Here is a 23848-nt window from a genome sequence, read left to right on the forward strand (position 1 = left end):
CCTCGCTCTGCCTCTGCCGCCGCCGCCGCCGCCGCCGCCATGCCCGCATCCCCCCGCCCCGCGCGGCCGGTCGGTCCGAGCGCCCGGGCTCTGCGGCTGCGCGGGGCCGAGGCCGAGGGGAGGGGGTCGCGCCGGGGGCCGTCGGAGCTGCTGTGGCGGCGCGGCGGCGGCGGGAGAGCGAGCGAGCCCAGCGGCCGCGGGCAGACCCCGAGCGGACGTAGGAAGCGGTCATGTCTCGCTACACGAGGCCCCCCAACACCTCCCTGTTCGTCCGGAACGTCGCCGACGCCACCAGGTGAGGCGGCGGGCCCCGCAGGTGGGGGGGATGCGGGCGCGGGGCGGGGTAACGGCCGCCGCAGACCCGGATGAGGCCGCGGACCCCGGGCCTCCGGGGCCTGGGTGGGACTCGCGACCCCGCGCTCTCGGCCGGGGCCCCGCGGCCGGCGGCACGCGAAGGGGTGGGTGGCTCGGCCCTTCCCCGCGTGCGGGCGGCGGTGCCTGCGTCGGGCCTCTGTGGGGCGGGGGGCGACCCTCGGGGCCCGGTGGGGAGGGCAGGCCCAACGCCCCCCCCCCATCCCGCGCACCTGGGCCTGGCGCCCGACCCCGCGCTCCCGGGACGGGGCGCGCGAACCCCGGGTTCCTTTCGAGTTCTGACGGCGGGCTTGGATGGACTGGCTGGCTAATGGTGATGCTCTCAAGTCATCCCATCCCCGCCTCCTGCTCTGGGAAGGCTGCCTGCCCGGTGTCCACATCTACATCCGAAGCCATCATTAAGGGATGACGATGCCACGTTGCACTTCTTCTTGGAGGGCCATCCAGAGGGACTTGAGGGTGGGGACCGCATTCAATGCGGCTTCGATTTCCTCGGCTTTAACACCCGGCCCCCTCTCCCCATTTCTAGTTTTGCATTGTTATTGTGCCTAAGGGCCTGCGGAGTTGTAATGGCTTAAGTGCTAGACAGATACAAAGACATGGAGTTCTTGACTTAACGATAATTTACCTCTGTGTTTTATTTATTTTTTTTAATTTGGCCTTTACAAAACACAGATCTACTGAGTTAGGTCTTTGTTAACAAAAAGATGCTCTGTTGCATCACATAGAAAAACAAAATTTGTTATTTGAGTCAAGTTAGAAAAAAAACAAACTCAGTGAGAGCTCATTTCAAAACTTCATAATCAAAATTTCAGTGTTTTTTTTTGGGGGGGGGTGGGAGGTTCCTTCGGTCCTGGGGCTTGAACTCAGGACCTAGATACTGACTCTGAGCTGTTTTGCTCAAGGTTAGTTACCACTTTGAGCCACAGTTCCACTTCTAGTTTTTGAGATAGGAGAGATAAGTCTCAGGAACTTCGATCTCAGATCTCAGCTTCCAGAGTAGCTGGGATTACAGGTGTGAGCCTCTGGTGCCTGCTGCATCAAGTGTTTTTAAACGTGTTTATAGGAGAAACACCCAGTTCTCTGTCTCCCCCTCTCCTTTCTCCCTTCTCTTTCCCCTCTGGTTCCTCTCCCCGTTTTTTTGTATGAACTCTCACTTGGCTTTTCTGCTCAGGACTGGTGCTCTACCACTTGAGCCACACCTCTACTTCTGGCTTTTGGGGAAAGATGAGATTTATCTGCCTGGGCTGGCTTTGAACCAAATCTCAGACTTAGTAGGTATGATTACAGGCCTGAGTCATTACTGCAGCATGGTTTCCAGTTCTGATTGCTGCAGGAGCAAGCCAGGCTACCATAAATGAGCTAAGCTGTCAGGTTGTAAGGTGCAGTAAAGGACTGTGGGCAATAAGAAATAAAAAAGACCAAATACCATCTTAAGGGAAGAGCAGTGACTACTGAGTTCTCTATTGAGGAATAGCTGCCCTGCAGACATTTGGATTCCTTGTTGCTACATCAAGAAATCTGAATATTTTGTGATAAGCTTAATTATAATATTTTAGCAATTTATTAAGTATTGAGTAGTATGGAATTGCCATGTTCATAATTTAGAAACTATAAATACTGGCAATGTCTTATATCTCCATAGTTTAAAACATATCTGGGTTGGGGATGTAGCTCAGTGGTAGAGTGCTTGTCTACCATACATGGAGCTTAGGGCTTGAACCTTAGTGCCACACACACAAAAAAGATGTGTCCTAAATAATAACACATATCTGCCTGTTATAACTCGCCTAGGATCTACATAATCCACAATTGAGTACTGAGGCTGGTAATGGAGATTTACTGATTTTATATTCTGTTCTCATCACTTTTTACCACTGTCACTGCAGAGGTTAGATCTTGGAGATTGTATTGTATTAATGAAATAATTGCCAGCATTTATTAAATATTCACTAAGTGACAAGTGCTGTACTCAAAATTTACATATATTATTTAGTTTTTCACATTGGTCTGTATGCTTTTAATTGACTTTGAATACAGAGAAAAAATTAGATTTATATATTTTATCTACAGATAAGTAGCAGTTGAATGGTATTGACAGTGATTCTAACCGATGACAGAATTACCCATACTTGTACAAGTTGGTATTTGGTTAACTAGCATTATGACATCTTCACACAATTTTAAGCTAGCTTGAAACCACTCAGTATACCCACAAAGAAAATCATTAGGATAAAAGTATTAAAACCCATATCAGATTATATATGCAGTATGACTATAATTATTTGAGAAAGAGAAAAGATGAACTATATATAAAAAGACTGGAGCCGACCGCTGTGGCTCACTCCTGTAATCCTAGCTACTCAGGAGGCTGAGATCTGAGGATCCAGGTTCAAAAGCCACCCCAGGCACAAAAAGACCTGAGACTTTTATCTCCAATTAATCTCTAGAAAATGGCAAGTGGGGCTTGGCTCAAGGGTAAGGTGGTAGCCTTGAGCTGAAGAGCTCAGAGACAGCACCCAAGCCGAGTTCAAGCCCACAACCCACAAAAAAAAAGTTATACTAAAAAGAAATCAAGTGGATAGTAGAACTTGACTGATTTTTTTCCCCCATTCGTGGAGCTTGAACTCAGGGGCCTGGGCACTGTCCTTGAGCTCTTTCACCACAGGCTACTGATCTACCATTTTGAGCCAGAGCTCCTCTTCCCCTTTGGTGGTTAATTAGAGAAAATAGTCTCATGGACTTTTCCTGCCTTTGCTGGCTTTCAACAGCAGAACCTCTACCTCTAGAGTAGCTAGGATCACAAGCATAAGCCACCAGTTCCCTGCTAACAGTATTCTTTGGTCATAGTATATAGACTATTTTAGGATAAAATTTAGCAACATTTCCCTGCAAACTAGACTAGAATGGGACTTTTCAGCCTGATAAAAGGTGGTTATAGCTGAGTGCCGGAAACTCACACTTGTAATCCTAGCTACTCAGGAGCTGAGATCTGAGGATTGAGGTTCAAAGCCAGTCCAGGCAAAAAGTCCATGAGACACTCATCTCCAGTTAACCACCAGAAAACTGAAGTGGCTCAAGTAGTAGAGTGCTAACCATGAACTGAGGAACTCAGGGTCAATGCCCAGGCCCAGAGTTCAAGCCCCATGACCGCTCATGGTTATAAAAAACATAAAGCTGGGTCGGAGGGGAGGGAAATGGGGACCAAGACATAAGAGAGGGTATCAATGTATGTGAAGTATTGCACTTTCCATCTGGCGAATGTAATGTAACCCTTCTATTAATTACAATAAAAATTATATGAAAAAAAAACATAAAGCTGAAGTTGCCTACTCTGACAGCTTCCATTCGGTATTTTATTACAGGTCCTGACCAGTGCAGACGAAATAAAAGACATAAAAATTGGAAGTAGAGTGGGGGGGGTGGGGAGGGAGGGAAACGGGTACCAAGACATGTGAAAGCGTATCAATGTATGTGAATTAATGCACCTTCTATCTGGCAAATATCATGTAACCCTTTTACTAATTACAATAAAAAAAATTGGAAGTAGAAGTAAAACTAGTCTTCAGCTCTTAGGTGACATGACTTTTTGCTATTCACAGAATTAACAACAAAGCTATAATAGCTTAATAAGTTACATGGTACAAGATAAAGCTATTAAAACTTTATTTGTAGATATTAAAAATAAGTGAAAATATTAAAAATTTAACAATAATTACCAGTACATTAGGATAAAAAGCATATTTAGTGAGTTATGACTACCATAATTCAAGCACTCAGAAGTCAGGGAGAGTTTGAATTTGAGACCAGTCTGGGCTATACAGCAAGAGATTGTCTCAAAAAAGGTAAACTTAGGAATGAATTTACAACAAAAATATTGGAAATTACAATAGCCAGGCTCATACATGTAGTCCAGGCTGACAAATCTGTTAGACTCTTATCTCTAGTTAACCTGAAAAAAGCTGGAATTAGAGGCATACTCAAATGGTACAGTGCCAGCCCTGAGCCAGACAAAAGCCTGAGTTCATACGCTAGCACTGACACTCTCAAACAAAATCACTTGCCTTGAAAAGTATGACATAGTGCCAAGAGAAAATGGAAAAGCTCTTGATACATTGGTAGGTATGTCATCTTCATATATTGGAAAACAAATGATTATTTCTCTTCCTGTTGATTTATAATCAAGGAAATGCTGACTAAAGTTCCTTTTTTTTAATGGAAAATGACTGATTAATAATGATATTCTAAGAGTCTGTGAGAACCAAAATAATGTGGAAAAGAGGACACTGAAGCTGGAAGATTTAAACTACCTGACTGCTAGCCTTTAAAAGGTTCAGTAACCATGACAACGTCATCATTGGCCTACAGGTAAAGAAATAGGTCAGAAGAACAGAATGAAGAGTCTATAAGTAACCTACACTTAACAGAATTAATTGATTTTTTTTTTTTTTTTTGCCAGTCCTGGCCTTAAGCTCAGGGCCTGAGCACTGTCCTTGGATTTTTCTCAAGGCTAGAGCTCTACCACTTGAGCCTCAGCACCACTTCCAGCTTTTTCCAAGTATGTGGTACCAAGGAACTGAACCTGGGTCTTCATGCATGCTAGGCAAGCACTCTACCACTAGGCCAAACTCCTGGCCCCAGAATTAATTGATTTTTGACAAAGGCAGAAAAGCAATCCAGTGCAAACGAACAAATAGTGCTGAAACAAGTAAATGGGAAAAAGCAAACTGCAACTGCATTGTTCCTTTACATTAATATTCATCTGTATCACTGGTCAAATGTACAACATATAACTAGAAGCAAACAAAATTATCTTTATGATCTGGCAATAGGTAAATATTTGTTACAGGACAAAGAAACTAGCATAAGTGAAAAAATATTAGATGGATTCATTAATTTTAAACTTAGAAAATTAGGATATCAAACCACAAACTGAAATAAAAATATTCACAAAATATTTATATCCCGACAAAGGATTTGTTTCCAGAACATACAAACTTTATCAGCCTAACAATAAAAAGACAAATGTTATTAAAAATGGACATTGCTGGGTGTGGTAGGGCATACTTATAAATTGTAGTCCTGGGGAAACTGAGGCAGGAGATTGTATGCCCAAGGCCTACAAGCCAGTACCTATCTGAAGAAAAAGTGTTTCTGTAGAGATGATTCACATATTCAGGAATGCTTGAGAATCTTTACCCAACTTCTGTAGGAGCAAGAACTGTGCTTTTGTTTTTGTTGTTATTCCATTAGAGCCTGGCACCTACTTGTTGGATGACTTAGTGAAAGAAAAGGACATTGTTGCTGTCCTGTAAAATTAAGTATCTCAGAAGTAGAAAAGCATGCTATAGTAAGTCAATAATGTATGTTGTAATCGTATTGAGTGTGCTGACTATCATCTTGTGGATATTTAGTCAGTTAGTTGAACTTTTTTTTTTTTTTTCTGCCAGTCCTGGGCTTGGGCTCAGGGCCTGAGCACTGTCTTTGGGTTTTCTCAAGGCCAGTGCTCTACCACTTGAGCCACAGCACCATTTCTGGCTTTTTTTTATGTATGTGGTACCAAGGAATCGAACCCGGGTCTTCATGTGTGATAGGCAAGCACTCTACCACTAGGCCAAACTCCCACCCCTAGTTAGTTGAATTTTTATGTAATAGTTGCTAAATATTCATCTCTAGCTTTAATTGGTGATTTGTCTACTAGTCTTGAGAAGAAAAGTTAGTATCATTTGCATGATCAGTTTCAGTTGCTTACAGAGCTTTTATGAGAGGCTGGGAATGTAGCTTAGTGGTAGAGTGCTTGCCTGGTTCGATTCCTCAGCACAACATAAAGAGAAAAAGTAGAAAATGGTGGTGCGGCTTAAGTGGCAGAGTACTAGCCTTGAGCAAAAAGAAGCTCAGGAACAGTGCCCAGGCCCTGAGGTCAAGCCCTAGGACTGGCAAAAAGGGAGAAAGAAAAAAAAATTATGAATGTTATGCCATCCCTTTACATTATTCATTTTAAATTCTACTACCTCCTCTCCTCCTCTTCCTTTTTTTCTTCTTCCTCCTCCTCCTCCCTCCCAGTCTTGGGGCTTAAGCTCAGAGCCTGGGCACTGTCCTTGGGCTTTCTCAAGGCTAGCACTCTATCACTTGAGCCGCAGCACCACTTCCAGCTTTTCCTGTGCATGTGGTACCAAGGAATGGGACTCAGGTCTTTATGCATGCTAGGCTAGCATTCTATTTCTAGGTCATACTTCTGGCCCTAGTTCTTTTTCAACTACTTACTTTTTGTTACTGACATCTTTCTTCCATTTGCTCAAACTAGAAGCTTTGCAGTCCCAAATCTGACTTTGAATGTTTTTTTGGTTTTTTTGGTTTTTTTTTTTGCCAGTCCTGGGCTTGAGGTTAGGGTCTCAAGGCCTGAGCACTGTCCTTGGGCTTTCTCAAGGCTCGAGCTCTACCACTTGAGCCTCAGCATCATTTCTGGCTTTTTTCTATGTATGTGGTACCGAGGAATCAAACCTGGGTCTTCGTGCATGCTAGGCAAGCACTCTACCCCTAGGCTAAACTCCTGGCCCCTGACTTTGAATCTTGTATATGTACTCTTTTTTTTTTCTTCTGAGCTTTGTGCCCTAAGCTTGATGATGAATCCCAGTGATCTCCTGAAGCAGTATGTTTTAATGACTAATATTATGGACTAGTCTCAGAACATAAAAGTTTTGTTTCAGATCTATGACTTTCTGGCTCAGTAACCTTAGGGAAAGATTAATATCTCTGTGTCCTCACCAGTAAAAAACTATAGGATTGTTGGCCTAGTGGTAGCGTGCTTGCCTAGCATGTATGAAGCCATGGGTTCGATTCCTTGGTACCACATAAACAGAAAAAAGCCAGATTTAGTGCTGTGGCTCAAGTGGGAGAGGACTAGCCTTAAGCAGGCCCTGAGTTCAAGCCCCAGGACTGGCAAAAGAATAAAAAAATTTTTAAAAAACTATAGGATTGTTCTGAGAATTAAGGATCTTAAGGTGAACAGTGGCTAGTACATAAATAATATTTATCACTAAATATTTTGTCTCTACTATTAAAATTGTAGCCTCCCAAATACAAATAGTTTTACCACTTTAATGTACTTTCTTCTATATGAGTAACAGTAGAAAGCATATATGATACTGGAAGTTCCTGTCAGATTTGAGAATATAGTAGTTACTTCGTTTTATTGAAAAAAATCTAAGATTATTGGAATCCTTAATTTTTGCTCTCTATTTGGAGAATCAAAATTAACATAAACAAATTTACAGTGAGGCAAATACAACTTGTATTAAGTCTTGAAATGGGAGTAAGTTTCAAAGGTGAGTGTACTAGGTCAGTGTTTTGTTTAGTTTGGTGGTACTGCTATTTGAACTCAGGACCTTGAACTTACTAGGCAAATATTCTACAACTTGAGCTATGCCCCAGCCCTACCAGTGTTTATTGAAACTGACTAAGCTTAACAAACACCTAGATGTGTTTGTAAAAATACCAATTCCAGTTCCCAAATCCAGATTTTCTGAATTAAAGGGCTTCCCCTGCCTCCTCCCAGTCCTGGGGCTTGAACTCCAGGCCTGGGCACTGTCTGAGGAATTGAACCCAGAGCTTCATGCATGCTAGATAAGCCTCACTGTTATTACTCCACTATGCGCCTGGCCCTGAATTAAGGGCACTTAAGAAAGCGGAATGAAGATCTGTTGTTGGTTTTTCCTTCTTTTTTTTTTTTTAATCTTCCTTTCAAAATATTAGGTAGTTGTAACAAAAACCAGTTTTAGATAAAGCTGGTCTACAATGCACTTTATCTTTTGAAAGTTTCAATTGGATTTCTGTAGGCAAAATATTTTAATCCAGCTATTCATATTTCTTTGCCTTATTTCTAAAACACTTCAGGCCTGAGGACTTGCGCCGTGAGTTTGGTCGATATGGCCCTATAGTAGACGTTTACATTCCACTTGACTTCTACACGCGCCGCCCAAGAGGATTTGCTTATGTTCAATATCCTTTATTTTATTGTGTGAATGTGAATATATTACATATGTGTTTAAACATATGTGTATTTAGAAGCATATGAGATTAACATTGCCTAATTAAATGTGTTTATTTCTTTATCTCAGAAAATCTAAAGCAGTCCACAGTAGCTGGCAAGCGCCCCCAGTTTGAACCAACCTGTTAGCTAGAATCCAAGCATAAACCAAGCAGGCAAGACAAAAAGGCATCTAAAGTTCAAGCATCAAGGAGTAAAAAGGGAGGGTGGACACAGATATAAAGACCTGGAAGAGGGCAAGTCTTTATCAAGCAAAAGACAAAGCCAGCTTTGAGACTTCGGCTTTCCTACATTTACTCAGAGTTCCAGAATCAAAGCCAAGTCTGATATTTTTGGTTCTTCATCTCTAATAAAGTCCATCTTGCAAGTCCTAAAGAGTAAAGGTCAAGGTTCAAGATCAAGTGACATTGAGGTAATTGCCAGTCTCATTTTATATTGCATTTCTTGAGTTTTTCTTGTTTGCGATTAGGTAAACAACCTCCTGAAATACATCTATTTAATCATTTTATATAGATAATATTCAGTTAGGTTTAATATTATATCATTTATATTCTTAAGGGAGTTTAGCTGTATATTTCCAACCAGTATATGTAATTCCAAATATTTGAAAATTGTTTTATGTTTTTTCTATACTTCTGTCCCAACTACTAAACACAAGGAGTTGTTTAAAATGGTAGGTTCAAAGGTAGAGAGTATGTTTAAAGGACCAAATCAGTTTTTGTGTTAGCTAACTTATATTTGTGTGATTTTGTTCCTAAGTGTTATAAATGCCATAATTAGAAAATCCTTTAATGAAAGTAATTTTAATTTCAGAGTAAAGGCTTGTTCTGCATGCTGATAATTTCAATGAAAACCCTAGTGGCTCCTTTATCTGAAAGAAGGCAATGAGTCCTCGGCAGTTTTTATAATGGTAGCCAATTTTGGATTATTTTTATTATGTTTTATATTATACATACATATTACAGTGTTACTTGTGTATATATTAGAATCTAATTTTGTGTGATAACTATTTTTTGTATTTACCCTTTGATTTCATACTAGGACATATCTTTTTGAAGTGAAAGTTAACAATCTTATTCTGTTAGCTTAATGACAAGAACTTGTTTTTTTCTATTAACTGTATTCTACATGTAACAACTTAAAAATACTTTAATTGCTATCATATTCAAAGTGTCCTTAACAGCTAGTCATATTTGAAGATGTTCGAGATGCTGAAGATGCTCTCTATAACCTCAATAGAAAGTGGGTATGTGGCCGTCAAATTGAAATACAGTTTGCACAAGGTGATCGCAAAAGTAAGTGTGACTAAGCATTGCATCTTCTTTATTCACCAGAATGATAGAGCAGTGACAGTTTTTGTTGTTGTTGTTGTTGTTTGTTTTGTCTTGTTTTTGCCAGTCCTGGAGTTTGAACTCAGGTCCTAAGCACTGTCCCTGGACTTTCTCAAGGCTAGAGCTCTACCACATGGGCCACAGCACCACTTCTGGCTTTTTCTTTGTATGTGGTACCAAGTAATCGAACCCAGGTCTTTGTGCTTGCTAGGCAAGCACTCTACCACTAGGCCATGATCCTGGCCTGAACAGTTTTTTGGTTGTTTTTTTTTTTTAACATTTGGGATATTATATATGTCATATATATTATATATATTATACATTCATTATATAATATATTATAAATTATATTATATATATTTGGGATATATTATATGACTGTAACTATGGTTTTCACATGATGATTTGTGATATCGCCTTGTTTTCATATTCTAGCACCAGGCCAAATGAAATCAAAAGAACGTCACCCTTGTTCTCCAACTGATCATAGGAGATCAAGAAGCCCCAGCCAAAGAAGAACTAGAAGTAGAAGTTCTTCATGGGGAAGAAACAGGAGGCGGTCAGATAGCCTTAAAGAGTGAGTACCTAATACAGAAGATTGAAATTTCATTTTCAGGTTCCTGGAAAACATTTTAGAGTTGCTAAAATAGGTGATTTGAATCATTTTGTTTAATAGACATAAATAATATCTACAAGATTTGCTTCTTCTCTGTCATACATTTTGTGCTGGTCCTGGGGCTTGAACTCAGGACCTGGGTTCTGTCCCTGAGCTTTTTTCCAAAGTTAATGTTCTGTCACTTCAACCAGCAGGTTCCATCTTCAGTTTCCAGTTGGCTAATTGGAGATGAGAGTCTCACAGGCTTTCCTGTCTCTGCTGGCTTTGAAGCTTGGTCCTCAGATCTCAGCCTTCTGAGTACCTAGGATTACAGATATGACCCACCAGCTCCTGGCTCTCCAGTTCTGATTTTTGCTCATTATTTTTGAGATAGTGCCTGCCTGCCTGCCTGCCTGCCTGCTTTCCCACTTCCCCTCCCTCCCTCCCTCCCTTTCTCCCTCCCTCCCTTCCTCCCTTCCCTATCTCTCTTTCCCTCCTTTTACCTTCCTTCCTTCATTCCCTTCCTGCCTCTCTGCCTCCTTCACTTTTTTCTATTTTCCTTCCTTCCTCTTCCTCTTTCCTTTTTGGCATATGCCTGGGCTCCATCCATGTTAGGTTTTCCAGTAGCTAGGTTAGCAGAAGTGTTCCATTTAGTCTAGCTCTTCTTTGTGAAGAGGTTTTAATAAACATTCTTCTGCTTATCCTTCAACCACAACAGACTTCCAAATAAGGATATGAGATATGAGCCACAGTGCCCAGCTTGACTTAGATTTTTGTTCAAAGTAAAAAATAGGAACCTCGTTTCAATTTTCTATGTGCTGATATCCAGTTTCTCTAGCACTATTTGTTGTAGAGACTGCCTTTATCCCAGTTATGTTTTGGGCTTCTTGTTTAGAATCAGATGAATATAGCTGTGTGGGCTTATTTCTGAGTCCTCTGTTCTATTCCTTCAGTCTGGTTTATATGTCTGTTTTTGTGCTAGTACCATGCTGTTTGTTATTATAGCTCTGTAATTTAGAATCAGGTTCTATTGATACAATATTTTGTATCAGAATTTGTTCATCTTTTTTTTTTTTGCTCAGAATTGCTTTTGCTATTTGAATTCTCTTTGTTTTCATATAAATTTTAGGATTCTTTTTCTGTTCCTGTAAAGAATGTCACTGAATTTTGATGGGTATTGCATTGATACATAGATGGTTACATTTGGTAATATAGCTATTTTCACAGTATTTGCTGATTATGAACATGAGAGGTCCGTTCACCTTCTACTATTTTCAATTTCTTCAGTATTTCATCATTTCATTATAGAAGTTTTTCATCATCCTTGCTTTGGTTTATTCCTGGCTGTTATTTGAGTCTGTTGTCAATGTAGTTGTTTTCCAAGAGGTTCATTGTTGGTGTATAGAAAAACTGCTGCCTTGAGTCAGGAGTTTGGCCTCGTGGTAGAGTGCTTGCCTAGCATGCACAAAGACCCAGGTTCGATTCCTCAGTACCACATACATAGCAAAAGCCAGAAGTGGTGCTATGGCTCAAGTAATAGAGTACTAGCTTTGAGGAAAAAGCCAAGGACAGTGTTCAGGCCCTGAGTTCAAGCCCCAGGACTGGCTCAAAAAAAAAATCTACTGCCTTCTGGATGTTGGTTTTATATCCTGCTACTTTGATAAAACTGTCCCTTAGAATTTCCTGATAGATTTGATGGCCCTTTATGTATAAGGATCATGTCTTTTGCAAACAGGGTTAATTTCACTTCTTCTTTTCCTATTTGCATTCCCTTTTAACCTATTTGAATTCTGTCTCTTTTTTTTTTTTCTTACCTATTGCTCTAGCTAAGAACTGGAGCACTATATTGAGTGGAAAGAGTAAACAATATATTTTAGAAGAAGTGCTTTCACTTTTTCCTACTCAGTTGTAATAGACTCATTCTGTATAGCCTTTCTTGTGCGGAGGTATGTTCTTTCTATTCTGAGTAGTTTCTTTTGTTGTTGCTATTGTTGGTCATAGGATTTGAACTCTGGGCCTGGGCTTTGTTTCTGAGCTCTTCAACTCAAGGCTACTTCCCTACTCCTTGAGCCTCAGTGCCACTTCCAGTTTTCTGGTGGTTAACTGGAGATAAGTCTCATGGACTTAGTGCCCGGGCTGGCTTTGAACTGTGATCCTCAGATCTCAGTCTCCTGAGTAGCTAGGATTATAGGTGTGAGCCACTGAACCTGGCTATTCTTAGTTTCTTTAGGGCTTTTGTCATAGAAATGTTGAGTTTTGTTGAGTCTTTTAATTTTAGTTGATTAAAAAATATTTAAGACTTGGTAGTGGCTAGGTTGTGCTATATTTTCTTGTTAGTAGATTGAATTCATGTGGTTCAATAGCCAAACATTCAATTTCAGTGCTTAAGACACTTTGTGAAAACCTGTTCTCCATTCACAGTGAAGAAGCTTGGCTATAAAAGCTTTTGTAATCTATAAGATACAACAACTGTGTGGGGGGTTTTTGTTTGTTTGTTTCTTTCTTTCTTTTTGTCAGTCTTGGGGCTTGAACTCAGAGTCTAGGTGCTCTAAGTTTGGCACTCAGGGCTAGCACTCTACCACTTTGAGCCACATTACCACTTCCAGTTTTCTGGTGGTTAATTGGAGATAAGAGTCTTGTGGACATTCCTGCCTGGGCTGGCATTAAACTGTGATCCTCAGATCTCAGCCACTTGAGTTGCGAAGGTGTGAAGCCACTGGCGCCTAGCTACTCATGTGTTTTTGACCCTCTGTAATGAAGGTTAGTCCTCACTATTGCTCCAGTATCTTTAGTTGAATGTGGAAGCAAAGATGTATCTTCATGATCTAGTAAGACCTTTGTTAACTGTGGTTATATTAGCAAGGAGATAATGAATAATGCAGTAATGAATAATGCAAAGTATGTGGTTATATGAACAAGGACAGGGTGGCAGCAGCTAAACTTAACAGAAGCAGTTAACAAGATAGAAGTGAGATAAGTAGAAAAGATCTAGTTAAAGTTGTTTTAAGAGACAGAGAGAGAATTACTACACAAGAGGTTGAGGTCTGAAGACAGGTTCAGATCTAGCGTAGGCATGAAAATTCATGAGACTTATCTCCAATTAACCAGCAAAATTCTGGTACTAGCATACACAAACACAAAAAAATAGCAACAAAGACAAAATGGCCTTATATAAAACAAAGTAAGAATTTTCTATATTCACATACAGAAGTAATCCTAAGCAAGAATGTGATGTTAAAGGTTTCACAGTACCAGACTACAAATTTATATATACAGTGCCATAAATGACAAAAATAGTTGGGTATTTGCACAGACATGAAAACCAATGGAACAGAATACAAGATCCAGAAATAAAGCCATACAACTATAGTCATCTGATTTTTTGACAAAAAGCCAAAAAAACATACTAGAAGAAGACAGCCTCTGGGCTGGGAGCATGGCCTAATCAGAGAACTCAGAATAAAACCTTAAAACTACTACAGGAAAAGGGAAAATTCTGAGAGATATGGACATAGGTGATTATTTTCTGAATAAGACTACAGTAGCATAGCAAAAATTGGCAAATGTGATGGCATCAAATTTAAAATTTCTGGGCATCAAAGAAAACAGTTACTAGAATCAAGAAACAACCTATGGAATGAGAGAAAGAAAACAAAGTTCTCTCCTCTCTCCTTTAAAGGGCATTGGCAGGACCAATTGTGCCAGTAGGTTCTGGGTCAGAAGTCTTATTTGTTTGCTGAAAGAAAAATTGAGTCAGAGATGTAGAGAACTCCTCTTGGTGGGAAACTGATTGGAGTCAAAAGGAAAGTTGATGTCACTTCCTAGCTGGGCAAAGCTCTTGGAGTCAAAGAACGGGAAGATAGAGACTAGTGGGTTGTTCTGCTACCATGGGTATCTCAAACACTCCCTAGAACACAGTCCCTCTTGTTACTAGATGAACACTGAGGAAAACAGAAGGCTGAAAAAGACAACACTTGTCCTCATCAATAAAGAAAACCCACTGATACTGATACTGATACTGATCCAGAGTTTGCACTGCAGGCCAGAGATTTGTTCTGTTTTGTTTGTTTGTTTGTTCTGTTTTTTCCAGTTGTGGGGCTTGAACTCTGGGCCTGGGCTCTGTCCCTGAGCTCTTCAGCTCAAGGCTAGCAGTCTACCACTTTGAGCCACAGCACCACTTCCGGTTTTCTGGTGGTTAATCGGAGATAAAAGTCTCATGGACTTTCCCGCTTGGGCTGGCTTTGAACCATGGTCATCAGATAGCCTCCTGAGGAGATAGCCACAGGTGTCTGGCTTTTGTGCTGGTTTTGATGGGCTCGCCCCATAGAGCCCAGGCTGTCCTAGGCCTTCTCTCCCCACCTCAGCCTCCTACATGCTGAGATTACAGACATGTGTTGCCACCACACTCAACTTTCACTGTGTTATTTAAAAATACTTAATTTTCAGTCTTCTTCCTCCTTTCTTCCCCCCTCTCTTTCTTTCTCCCTCTATTTTCATTTTCTTTTTGTCTTCAGTTAGATTTTTTTTCTCACTTTTTTTCTTTCTTTATTCTACCTTCTGCTGGTATTTCCTGTAGTACAGATATGCGGTAATGATTCCTTCTGATTTTTTTGGGGGGGGTTCTTTTCTTTTGTTTTTGTTTTTGTTTTATTCCTTCTGATTTTATCTGTCTGAAAACATCTTTATTTTGCACAAGCATGTAAAAGATGTTTTTGCTGAAGAGAGATTTCTAGGTTGGCAGAATCACCATCTTCCTCCCCTGCCCCCTGCCACAAGGTCATTCCATTGTTCTTCTGATATCCGTAATCAGCAGTCAGGCTTCTTGTTGCTTCTTTGAGCAACAGGTAAGCTATCTTATTATCTTACATCTTATTTACTCTTTGGCTTTGGTTTTCAGCAGTTTCACTGTGATGTGCCTAGTATAGTTTTATTTATTCTACCTAGGTTTATTCTTTTTTGTTGTTGTTTTTGTGCCTGTCCTAGGACTTGAAGTCAGGGCCTGAGAGCTGTCCCTGAGTTTCTGTGCTCAAAAATAGTACTCTACCACTTGAGCCACAGGTCCATTTCTAGCTTTTTTGGTAGTTAGTTGCAAATAAGAGGCTCATGGACTTTCTTACCCAGGCTGGATTTGAACCATGATCCTCAGATCTCAGACTCTTTAGTTGCTAGAATTATAGATGTAAGCCCTTGGTGCCCAGCTTTATTGATTTTTTTTTAAATTCATGAAGTAAAATCTTTTTTAGATTGAGCAAATTGTAAGTCATTATCTCTTCAAATATTGCATTGAATCTTTCCTCATACCCGTGTGACTGTGTGCCACATATTGCTTATATTCTGTTCTGGATATCTTAAAATTACCTTTTTTCTAGTTGCATTTTGATAGTATTTCAATTTACTATTTTTCTGCCATGTCTAGATTGGTACTGATGACTTTAGTTTCCGATGTGTTTTCAGCTTTTAATGTCAGGTATTTTTCCTTTTTTTAAAATTATTTTTAATGGTACTGCGGTTTGAACTCAGGACCTCTTCACACTTGCTAGGCAAGTAGGTATTCTACCATTTGGCCACACCTCCAGTCCCATTTGTTTCTTTTTATGCATTCTAGTTTGCCACTGAGATTCCCTGTGCTTTCTAATTTTTTTTTTGTTTCTTGAACATAAGAATCAAAGTTTTTACATTCCTGTTAATAACTCCAGTATGCAAATCATTTTGGTTATGTTTCTTTTGTTCATTTCCTTTTTAGTCATTTGTATATTTTTTTTTCTCCTGGTTTTGTTTTTGTCTGCGTTATTTGTTGTTTGTTTTTGAGATAGGGTCTCTTGATATAGGCTAAGCTGGCCTGAAACTTGTTATACCCTAGACTGGTGCTAAATTCATAATGGTCCTATCTTGGCCTCCTGAGACCTGTTATTAAAAGCATAAGCCAAGAGTGAAGGTGGCTCACACTTACAATCTTAGCAACTCAGGAGTCTGAAATCTGAGGGTCACATTTTGAAACCAGTCCAGGCAAGGAAGTCCATGAGACTCTTATCTCCAATTAGTCACCAAAAAGCTAGAAATAGAGCTGTGGCTCCAAGTGGTAGAGTGCTGTTCTTGAGCAAAAAAATGTCAGAGACAGAGTCTAGGCCTTTACTTCAGGCCCCAGGAATACACACACACACACACACACACACACACACACACACTCTATAAGCCAAGCATGGTGGCATGTGCCTGAGAAGGTTGAGACAGGAGGATCATGAATTTTAGGCCAGCCTGGACTACACAGCGAGACAAGATGGAGCCAGGTGCCAGTGGCTTGTCCCTGTAATTTTAGATGCTCAGAAGGCTGAGATCCAAGGATTGTGTTCAGAGCCAGGCCAGGAGCAAAGTCCATGGTATTCTTTCCTTTTTCTTTTTCTTTTTTCCCCCCTCTATGTATGTGGCATTGAGAAATTGAACCTGGGTCTTTTGCATGCTAGGCAAGCACTCTACCACTCGGCCAAACTCCCAGCCCCAGTCTATGGTATTCTTATCTCCAATTAACTACCAAAAAAACCAGAAGTGGATCTGTGGCTCAGGTGGCAGAGTACTAGCCTTGAGCATAAAAGCTCAGGGATAGTGGGGGGGAGGGTAATGGGTACCAAGACATGTGAAAGGGTATCAATGTACATGAATTAATGCACCTTCTATCTGGCAAATATCATGTAACCCTTTTATTAATTACAATAAATAAAAAGAAAAAAAGCTCAGGGACAGCATGTAGTCCCTGAGTTCAAGGCCCAAGAATAGCATAAGACAAAAATAAAGGGAAAAAATGGGGGAGTACAAGGGAAGGGGTAACATTATCCAAAAAGAATTGTACTCTTGGGGCTGGGAGTTTGGCCTAGAGGTAGAGTGCTTGCCTAGCATGCACGAAGACCTGGATTCGATTCCTGGGTACCACATACATAGGAAAAGCCAGAAGTGGTGCTGTGGCTCCAGTGGTAGAGCTCTAGCCTTGAGAAAGCCCAAAGATAGTGTTCAGGCCCTGAGTTCAAGCCCCAAGACTGGCAAAAAAAAATTTCAAGAATTGTACTATACCTGACTTATATTACTGTAAACCCTCTGTACATCACCTTTAAAATAACAATAAGAAAAAAACAAGCTAAGTATGGTGGCACATGTCTATAATCACAGCACTTTGAAGGCTGAGGCAGGAGGATCTCAAGCTCAAAATTACTCTGAACTACACAGTGAAAACTTTCTCACAAAAAGAGGGGCAGGCAGGGCAGATAAGAAGTTAAATTGAATCAGTATATCATGAATGCATGGAAATATCAAAAGGAAGCACTTTGCACAATTAATACACGCTAATAAAGAGAGAAAAAGGAGGGGGCAACAACACAAAATGTTATAAAGTTTACTTGGGTTTGAACATGCATAATACCATTGTTTCTTTTAGACCTGAGATATAACTCAGTGGTAGAGTTCTTTCAGAGCTGGCTTAACATTATTCTATCCCAAGTGCTGAAAATTAAATGAACAAGTAAATCGTTTCTTGTGGTTTAATTGGTTAGACATTTCATTGTTATGGCACATGTGTGAAAGAAACGGCTTAGAGGAGGAAGGATTTATTTTGGCTTACCAGAGTCTCAGACACATGTGGTAGTTGAATGCCTTGTGTTAGGTCTGAGGTAGGCATAGGAGAGTCCAGTGTAGGGGAAGCATGTGGTAGAGGCTGCTCACTTCATAGCAGACAGGAGAGCAAAGAGGAGAAAGAGCAGGGGAAAATACGTCTTTCCAGTGCATGCCCCCACTGATCTACTTTCTGTAAGTCCCCACCTCTTAATTCTTACCATTTCCTCCTAGTAATGCCATTATGACTCCATCAAGGGATTCATCCATTGATTAGGTTAGAGCACTCAGGGTCTAATCACTTTCTAAAGGCCACCAGCAGACAACCAGGTCCCCAATACCACGAGTCTACAGGAGACAGCTCATACTTCGCATTAACGAGAGAATATAAGTGCCTGAAAGTGTTTTCTTAACCTGATGCTTCATATGAAATATATGCTCTAACTTTGTGGATGTTTGCAGGTCTCGACACAGGCGATTTTCTTACAGCCAGTCTAAATCTCGTTCCAAGTCACTACCAAGGCGCTCTACCTCAGCAAGGCAGTCAAGAACTCCAAGAAGGAATTCTGGTTCTAGAGGACGGTCAAGGTCCAAGTCTTTACAAAAAAGGTCCAAGTCAATAGGAAAATCACAATCAAGTTCACCTCAAAAGCAGACTAGCTCAAGAACAAAATCAAGATCGCATGGAAGACATTCTGACTCCATAGCAAGATCCCCATGTAAATCTCCCAAAGGGTATACCAATTCTGAAACTAAAGCACACACAGCAAAGCATTCACATTTTCGGTCACATTCCAGATCTCAGAGTTATCGTCATAAAAACAGTTGGTGAACAGCAACTGAAATACTACATAGTCTTTAAGTTATGAAACCTCATTATGTTAAATAAAAATTCTTCAAGGCTTACAAAAAATGTGAGTTGATACTACTTGGGCATTTGAAAGAATAAAATCTCTGTAGTTTTGAATTAATAAATATTTCATATCAATTTAAGGGCTCACACCACAAATTGTGATGTCTAATGTCAACACTCAATGGACTTTTTTTCTTCATGTTATAGTAGGATATTTTTCAAATCAGTAAAATGGACTCGATTTAGAAAATTACACTAAGATAGTAAATATTGATAATACCTTTTAACAAAAATATTTTTGACTAAAGCACTTTTCATTTAAAAGGTAATATATAGCAGGCTTAAACTGTTTGACACATGGCTAGCTGTGTTGTTTGTCTAAGCTTAGGCCAATTCCTAGTTGGTAGGTGAAATTTATAATACTCCAAAATTCCAAGCAGTAGAATTTATGTAAGGAAAAAGTATTCAAAAGATAAATTGTCTTTGAGCTCAAGATTTTGTTTTTATTGAAAAGAACAGTATATAGATCAGCTGACACGATTATGTTCACTTAAAACATGAAAACACTTTAAGAGATGCTGGATTTGCATGGTTTGAGACTGCTTCTGTAAAAATTATGGTATTAAAAACTCACAAATCCAAAAATATTCATATTAAGCCTTATACATTCAAAGATTAGTACATTTTATATAAAATAGTATTTTATACCATTATTTCTACATACCTATTTTCATTTCCTTAATTTTTCTTTTTAGAGCTCTAGCTCAGTACTCTCAATTATACAAAATGTCTTTTTTTTAGACTAGTACCTTGTACTAATAAACTGAAAACTGCATCTTCACAAGACAGCTTTTCAGTATTTGAACTGTTTTGCAGTCTTAGTTTTTTCACTGCTCATTTTCTAAACCAAAAACTTAGTTGGCATTTATTGCACTTGTAGTTGTAACTGTGGATTTCTTTTAAAATGTGTTTGTAGTTTACATTTTTCAGAGTTTTGTTAATTTGTGGTAAAATGGTTTTGCATATTAATGGGGATATATTTATAGAGCTCTACTTGTATACCTTGTTGAATTATATTATTGAAATTTAAAAGGTAGTCCATACAGTCAATATTTATAGCTAAAATGCTTAAAGAAAAAAAAGCCTGTCTTATATTTTTAGTATATGGAGTCAACATTGCTTCTATTTGTTTTGAATATGCATTTCCATTGTTCTTTGCATTTTAGATATTTATATGTAAGAAACCTTGCAAAACAATTTGTACGCTGACAATATTTGGACAAATAACAAATTCATGTATATTGTGTTTTCTGAATAGATTTTCTCTAGACATAACAAATTTTATTTCAAAGCTACAGGTCTTAAGTGTTTAGCTTTAATGAAAGTTATAAAATTGTATGGCACTTGAAAATTGGAGGAGAATCTGAAGCATATATATTTATTAACATTGATCATGATTTTATTTCCTAAATAATGGGTTCACACATCTAGTTATCTTAAATAGTAATTAGTAAGGTGGGGGTGTAGCTCAGTGATAGAGCACTTCACTACATGACTGAGGCTTTGGGTTTGATTCCCAACACCATAAAATTTAAATAATCAATTGTGGTATATTTTTCTGTGCATTCATGAGTTAATGAACTATTATTAAAAAGTAAGGTCGTGTTCCAGCACATCGTTTTTTTTTTTCATTTGCCTTAGACTTCATCTTATATTATAACCACTAGTCTGTTCAACAAGATAATCTGCTTTTTTTTGTTTTGTCTGTCTGGCATGGGCTTGAACTGTAGGCCTGGGTGTTGTCCCTTAGCTCTTCAGCTCAAAGCTACCGCCCTACCACTCTACCCCTTGAGCCACAGCGCCACCACTTCTTTTTCCTAGTCATTAATTGAAGAGTCTCGAGGACTTAGCCAGACGTGATGGCTCATGCCTGTTATCCTAACTAACTACTCAGGAGACTGAAATCTGAAGATGAAGGTTCAAAGCCAGCCTGGGCACAAAAGGACCTGATACTCTTATCTCCAATTAACCACTAGAAAGCGGGAAGTGGTGCCACTGGCTCAAGGGTAGGGTGGTAGCCTTGAGCTGAAGAGATTAGGGACAGCATCCAGGCTGAGTTCAAGCCCCATGACCCACAAAAACGTCTCTTGGACTATAGTGCCCAGGCTGGCTTTGATTGAACCCAGGATCCTCAGATCTTAGCCTCCTAAGTAGCTAGGATTACAGGTGTAAGCCACCGCCTGGCTAGTTTTCTTCGATTGGAAAAAGTGGAATTATAAAGTGTTTTGAACATTTACTGTGAGCTTGCCACAGCCCCATATGTTCTAATCATGGCTATTATAAGGCAATTACATATTCCAGATAAAGAACCTGGCATACAGAATGATTAAGTTGGAGAGTACACATTTGTAACTGTGGAGCTGGGGAGTGGCTGGGGCTTAGAGTCCTCTCCATGACAGCTATATCATGTCAAAGAGCAAGTCTTTTCAACAGACATTTTGCAAGGACATTTGAAAGAAGAGAATGGAATGAGAATTATTCTGTAGGCTTTAAAATGGCCCCTTGGGTGAGAACAGATCAGCTGGATATCTTGGGAAATTGTCTAGAAGTATCTATTGTACAGTTTATTTTGCCAGATGTGTTGGTGCACCCTTGTAATCTTAGCACTTAGAGGCCAAGACAAGATGATCTTGAGTTTGAAGGCAGTCTGGGCTATACAGAGAACCTGTTTCAAAAGAAAAGGGACCATGCACTTACCTCTTGCCTGTAAATCCTAGCTACTTAGGCTAAGATCTGAGGACCAAACAGGAAAGTCTGTATCTTATCTCCAATTAACCATCAAAAAAGCCAGAAATGCAACTGTGGCTCAAGTGGTAGAGTATCAGCTTTGAGCAAAAAAAAGTCTGGAACAGTGTCCAATCCCTAAGCATACAATAATAATAAAAGTTGTTTCTTATAGATAGCATAAGACCATCTCTGGATAAGGCAGATGTTTTCATCTTAGACATTAATGATGGATTCCTTCTAAGTAAATATAGATAGTTCCCACCTTCTTTAGAGATACTACCTATCACCATTTGTTCAAGAAAACAAGTTCAACTTATATTCTGCTGCTGGCTGCCTGTGGCTTATGCCTGTAATCCTAGCTACTCAGAAGGCTGAGATCTGAAGATTGTGGTTTGAAGCCAGCCTGGGCAGAAGTCTGTGAGATTCTGATCTCCAATGAAACTACTCAGTAAAGCCCTAAGACAGGGGGAGGGAGTATGGTGGGGAGCAGTGGGCAGGAATCGCCAGAGCAACTTTGATTGAATTTGGAGACTAGGGCATGCTAAGTCAGCTTAATTACCTCCTCCCCTACCCCCTATGCATCATTGTGAGGCTTGAACTTGGCCTGGGTGCTGTCCCTGAGCCCTTCAGCTCAAGGCTAATGCTCTGCCACAGCGTCACTTCCCATTTTCTGGTGATTAATTGGAAGTGAATCTCATGGACTTTCCTGCTTGGGCTGGCTGTGAATCAGATCTCAGCCTCCTGAGTAGCTAATGAGCCACCTGCACCTCCCTAAGCCCTTAAATTTGGAAAAATGAGTTTTGCTTACTAGAATAAAGTTGGGGGGGGTAGGGGAGGGAGTGGGGCCTAGTGTTAGAGTGCTTGCCTAGCATACACGAAGCCATGGTTTGGATTCCTCGGCACCATATACACAGGAAAAACCAGAAATGGTGCTGTGGCTCAAGTGATGAGCTCTAGCCTTGTGCACAGGCTCAGGGGCAGTGCCCAGGCCCCGAGTTCAGGCCCCAGGCCTGGCAAAAACAAAAAGTTGGGGGGTCGGGGGTGTGGTCTAGCATGCCCAAATCCCTGGGTTTGAGTCTAGGGAAAGGAAACTTAAGAGTCAGGTGTTATATTTCTTACCTAAATCACTTTACAGAATCTTTTTTTTTTTTTTTTTTTGCCAGTCCTGGGCTTAGGCTCAGGGCTCAGGGTCTGAGCACTGTCCTTGAGCTTTCTCAAGGCTAGAGCTCTACCACTTGAACCACAATATGACTTCTGGCTTTTTTCTATGTATGTGGTATTGAGGAATCGAACCCCGGTCTTCGTGCATGCTAGGCAAGCACTCTACCACTAGGCCAAACTGCCAGCCCCTCAATTCTTGTATGGAAGTACTGCCCAATTACTCGGAAAAGCTTTTTTAATGAGCCAGACTTCAGCTTTGCATAATATGAAAATGACCTGTTTAGAATTCTCTTGGAAATACATGCACACATGCACACACACATTATTGCAAAGTTCATTTACTCTTGGACTTTGGAGTCATGTGCCTTTGCCTCATCTGTAATCTTAACATCTCAGGCCATAGCTTCTGAGATCTGAGGATTGATGTTCAAAGCCAACTAAGGGATTTGTAATACTGGATTTTTAGTTAACTAGTAAAATGCCAGATCGGGGCATGGGAGCATGGTCTAGTGGTAACAGTGCTTGTCTAGCATGTACAAAACCCTGGGTTCGGCTCCTTGGTACCACATACACAGAAAAAAGCAGGAAATGGTCCTGTGGCTCAAATGGTAGAGTGCTAGCCTTGAGAATGTCCAAGGACTGTGCTCAGGCCAAGTTCAAGTCCAGGACTGGCAAAAATTGCCAGACTGAAGGCATGGGTCAAGTGGTACAGTAAGGTAGCTAAGGCAGCGTTTGAAGTCCTCAGTGTTAAGCCCTTGGTACTGTCCTCAGAACCTAATCCCCAAGCAGTTTTTTTCACTTACATTTACCTTCAGAAAGCTAGTGCCAATATAGGAAACCCAAGTATTTTAGTCACTGAAGGGTATGAATGGTTAAATCAGATATTTAGTAGGTCATTCATATAAAATTCTTAGTCACTAACCAGGTTTACTTCATGTCTATACTGAATTCCACTTATGAGACGAGGAATTCTTGTACTCAGAGGTGGAAGTGTTACACTGAATTTTCTAATTTTGTATGAGAATTACTACTAAAATCAGGCCTAAAGCCAGTAAAATTCAGTTGCACAAGGGCCAGTATGGTAATACATCCTTGTGTCCTTAGCA

At 40.2% G+C, this 23848-nt stretch overlaps 1 protein-coding gene across 5 annotated transcripts; it reads left to right on the top strand.

Annotated features, from left to right (window-relative positions):
- Positions 1–155: 155 nt before the first annotated feature.
- On the top strand, positions 156–20484 carry Srsf12 (serine and arginine rich splicing factor 12). Of its 5 annotated transcripts, none has more exons than XM_090338439.1 (5): positions 156–295; positions 8266–8370; positions 9611–9714; positions 10186–10327; positions 18404–20484. In XM_090338439.1, exons 1-5 carry the CDS (start codon positions 231–233, stop codon positions 18771–18773), a joined length of 786 nt encoding a protein of 261 aa, XP_090194565.1. In that variant the 5' UTR covers positions 156–230; the 3' UTR covers positions 18774–20484. The 5 variants fall into 5 exon arrangements, with proteins under 5 accessions (XP_090194565.1, XP_090194568.1, XP_090194566.1 ...); XM_090338442.1 differs by lacking the exons at positions 156–295; positions 8266–8370 and adding exons at positions 8544–8831; positions 9233–9329 and having other exon boundaries at positions 9591–9714; XM_090338440.1 differs by lacking the exons at positions 156–295; positions 8266–8370 and adding exons at positions 8544–8831; positions 9233–9329 and having other exon boundaries at positions 9603–9714.
- The last annotated feature ends 3364 nt before the right edge of the window (positions 20485–23848 follow it).

This window comes from Megascapheus bottae, chromosome 8, assembly GCF_031878675.1.
Source record: "Megascapheus bottae isolate mThoBot1 chromosome 8, mThoBot2.hap1, whole genome shotgun sequence".
Taxonomy (NCBI): Eukaryota; Metazoa; Chordata; class Mammalia; order Rodentia; family Geomyidae; genus Megascapheus; species Megascapheus bottae.

Bases quoted from the DNA above. Each gene is read 5' to 3' on its own strand.
- Srsf12 (XM_090338439.1), top strand. From the start codon at position 231: ATGTCTCGCTACACGAGGCCCCCCAACACCTCCCTGTTCGTCCGGAAC. The intron at 296-8,265 runs GTGAGGCGGCGG...AAAACACTTCAG, and splicing joins AACGTCGCCGACGCCACCAG to GCCTGAGGACTTGCGCCGTG. The intron at 9,715-10,185 runs GTAAGTGTGACT...TTCATATTCTAG, and splicing joins TGCACAAGGTGATCGCAAAA to CACCAGGCCAAATGAAATCA.